Source organism: Helianthus annuus, chromosome 15 (genome assembly GCF_002127325.2).
Source record: "Helianthus annuus cultivar XRQ/B chromosome 15, HanXRQr2.0-SUNRISE, whole genome shotgun sequence".
In the NCBI taxonomy this organism is placed as follows: Eukaryota; Viridiplantae; Streptophyta; class Magnoliopsida; order Asterales; family Asteraceae; genus Helianthus; species Helianthus annuus.
In genome coordinates, this window is record NC_035447.2 from 32580449 (window position 1) to 32583950 (window position 3502).

Below are 3502 nucleotides of genomic sequence, written 5' to 3' on the forward strand. Positions count from 1 at the left end.
AGCGGGTACTTCGTTATTAGAGTTAGAAAGCTCGTGAGGGAATCCATATAACCAGTAATTTAACAGCTTTTAGGAATCCTCTAGGTGATACCTTGAGAAGGATCGAGGTCCTTAGATCATCCTTTGAGTTTTGCATCATAAGATCCCGGTTCCACAATAGTTCCATTACTGAGAGAAAACTTGTCATTCATGTGTAGGATTCTGAACTAGGTAGTGCTTTTACCATCATTTGATTTCGTCTATAGTAAAACTTCATGACTTAGTCAGCCTTAGTTAATCTTTTACTTAATTTCATTAGGATTGTTAGAAGACCCCCCTCAAAATATAATTTCATTAGGATTGTTAGAAGACCCCCCTCAAAATATAAAAACAAATAAAATCAGTAGTGTAGATAAGTAAATCGAGTCTAGTTCAAGTTTTCAATAGGAGATTCGTGGGTTCGATATCTAGACTTACTTTAGCTTTCATAGAGTCGATAGGTTCACTTGTCAGTCAGTAGTTTAGTTTTAGAAAGTCTAGTGTATTACTTAGTGCCTAATTTACGATTAATTTAATTAAACTACTCTGAGCACATCACCACCCAAACTACCCTCACCGATGCCATTTAAAATTACACATCACACTTAACCACAAACTCCGCAGGCTACCACCATACCCGCATTATTGTTACCTAACCCTGCACCTCTACCACTCCTTTACCCACAGATTGCTTATCACCCAATTAACTATAACAACGTCATGCCGCAGGGCTCTATTTCCAGTGTCCCAGAAAGTGTGTTCCTGGTTACCGATGCAATCCCACGCAGTTCTTGCTCATTGTTGACAACATTGCCGACTCCCCACCCATTGCCGCTACTCCCATGCTTGAAGACCAGGCGACTATTCCCCCCATTTTCTTATAATCTCTCTTAAAATTTTCTTGGGGATGCCCACCACCTCCTCTATGAAACTCACTGTGTTTATACAGGATCATCCGGTAGTGGTGGAATGGTTGGGGAAAGATTTGGTGTTCCTTGTGATTAGGTTCGACTCCCACTCTTCCCATTATTTTCTATGGCATCCAGGTGAAGGGCGAATACGGGTGGCGCTGGTTCCTCTTGGATGTGAGGTGAGGTTTTACCGATAATTCAATTGTCGTGCCTTTGGGCGGACGGAGGTCGGGTTTTCACGCATCTGGGAGAGCCAGGGGACTGGCAGAGGTCGAGTAGTCGACCTTGGCCACAACGCCTGGTGACACAGTGGTTGACACGTTGTTCCTTGCCGTTAAAAAAAAAAAGCATCCTCGTGGACTCGAGTAGCACCAATAACCTTATTCAAACTCATGTTGCTTATTTGTTGAATCTGGAAATCCAACCGACCAAACCTTTCCGGTACCCGTCGGTAATGGGGAACCCCTACACTACACTGGTTTTTGTCTTAATGTTCCTGTTACCTTGGATCGTACCCTTTTTCTGGTTTCGTTTTTTCTATTGCATTCAAAGGTTGTGAGCTCATTTTAGGGTACAATTGGTTGCGCTTTTTGGGATCGTTCACAACTGATTTTTCTGTGCCATCACTCTCATTCCACTTCAACAAGTAGCCAGCTTTCTTCAAATGACGGCGTGGGAAATTTAGAAGGCGGAAAATGAGAAGACTTTTAATGATCAACAAATTCAGTTCAATCGAACGGCGGATGTCATCAAAGAAAACTCATTTCTATGGATTAGTAATCGATCTAATATTTGTAACTTAGAATGGGATAGATGGAGTGATTTCAATATTCGCGATCTAATATTGTAACCGTCGGGTCTTAGCTTCTTGCTGTCCCGCTTTCTTTATTTTATAAAGAAATTTTGCCGTTCAAAAAAAAAACCAGCCAGCCACTTCTGTTGGTGTCACTATTACAGACCTTGGGGACAAGGTCCCACCTCAAGGGAAGGGCACGGATACGGTCCAACCCGCTATGGACATGGGAACTGACCCGGTAACCAATTGATACGGTCAACAACCATGAACCCACATCGGCCATGTTGCATTATTTCTACTTATCTGCATGCATAGTACTTCTTTTATTTCGCTTTAGGCCTCCAAAATGATTGAGTCGTCTCTGTCAAGCATAAGTGGATAAACGAAGAGGGTTGAGTTTTTCTAGGGAAGACTGAGCATACCATAATGGGCAGAATTATAAACACCCAATTGAACACGTTTAACAATAGAATGGGCCAACTTAACGACTACTATGCAGTTGGTATTTAGGGACTTTTTCTTGTAGATACCCAGTTTCACAATAAATTATCATATTTTAAATTTGAGGAATATTCTGTTATATCAAAGGATAAAAACAAATGAATGTTATAAGGTGGATTGATACATACACCATAAGGATATAGAAAATACTACACTATTGACTATTCTATAGCAGACTTAACGGCATACATAACATTTTTACTTGTGTACAAATCATCTCCCATATATCAAAGAACAAGAATAAAATGTACGGCACCCGAATCAACACGAGTATAAAACAATCACGCCATCATTTCCCTAAATTCATCGAAACTTAGGACGCCATCGCCATTAACGTCAAACTTGGCGATCATCATCTTGCAATCATCAACGGTTCTTGACTCCCCCAATTTGCTAAGCATTCTTCTCAAACTTTTCGGCGTTATGCGTCCACTCCCCTCTTTTTCTTCGTACATGTTAAACGCCTTCTTCAAATCGCTAACCTTTTCCTCTTCGTTTGCACTTTCCACAATGTTCACCAAATCCTCCATGCTCAACAACCCGTCTCCATCCGAACCCAACAATGCTGCCGCAATCTCAGCCTCCTCCAACGACAACTCTTCGCCCATCTTTCCAATGCAAATTTGGAGCTCCGGTGGAGATATTTTCCCGTCTCCATTCGTGTCGATGTGCCCAAATACACGTGTGTATTGTTCTTTTTTGTCCATAAATATGTACAAACTACAAAGATATGTACGTATATATTGTAGAGAGAGACAAAATCTAAGAAGTGAAATAGCCAATTGGATCGAAGATAATTTGCACGGTATTGACATGTTTATATAGAGTATAGTATAGGTCACCCCGCGTTTGCCCCACGGGGGGTGAATTGACTAAAGTACAAAGTTTAAGGGGAGGGTAAGCAAAGACGAAATTGTCAAAGTTTAGAGGAAACATCTTCGAAATTCACCCCTTAATAATTTCACTGTACGCCATTGTAGTTTCAATATAGTGCAAAATGCATCCTCTTTTATAATTATTTGTGGTCACCGTCATAAACACCGAGGTACAACTCTTATATATATATTTTTTAAATGACGTGGGAAAACCATCTCGAGTTATTAATATTTTTTGGCTGTATTCTTAACTAACTTATTTGTATAACGGTCCAAACTATATTCGTTAGCTGCCAATTGTCCATGTGGGGAATTCTCGATGGTGAATGCTGCAACGCGGTTTCATATACAACGTACCCCATTCTCGTGCATTTAATTAGTTATATGTGGTTAAATACTTT

At 40.5% G+C, this 3502-nt stretch overlaps 1 protein-coding gene across 1 annotated transcript; it reads right to left on the minus strand.

The window, feature by feature from the left end:
• Nucleotides 1–2288: 2288 nt before the first annotated feature.
• On the minus strand, nucleotides 2289–3026 carry LOC110913516 (calcium-binding protein CML38). The gene has a single exon (XM_022158337.2). The coding sequence runs from the start codon at nucleotides 2931–2933 to the stop codon at nucleotides 2508–2510; it is 426 nt and encodes a 141-aa protein (XP_022014029.2). The 5' UTR covers nucleotides 2934–3026; the 3' UTR covers nucleotides 2289–2507.
• Between the last annotated feature and the right edge of the window lie 476 nt (nucleotides 3027–3502).

Coding starts and splice junctions, on each gene's coding strand:
- LOC110913516 (XM_022158337.2), bottom strand. CDS start 2,933: ATGGACAAAAAAGAACAATACACACGTGTATTTGGGCACATCGACACG.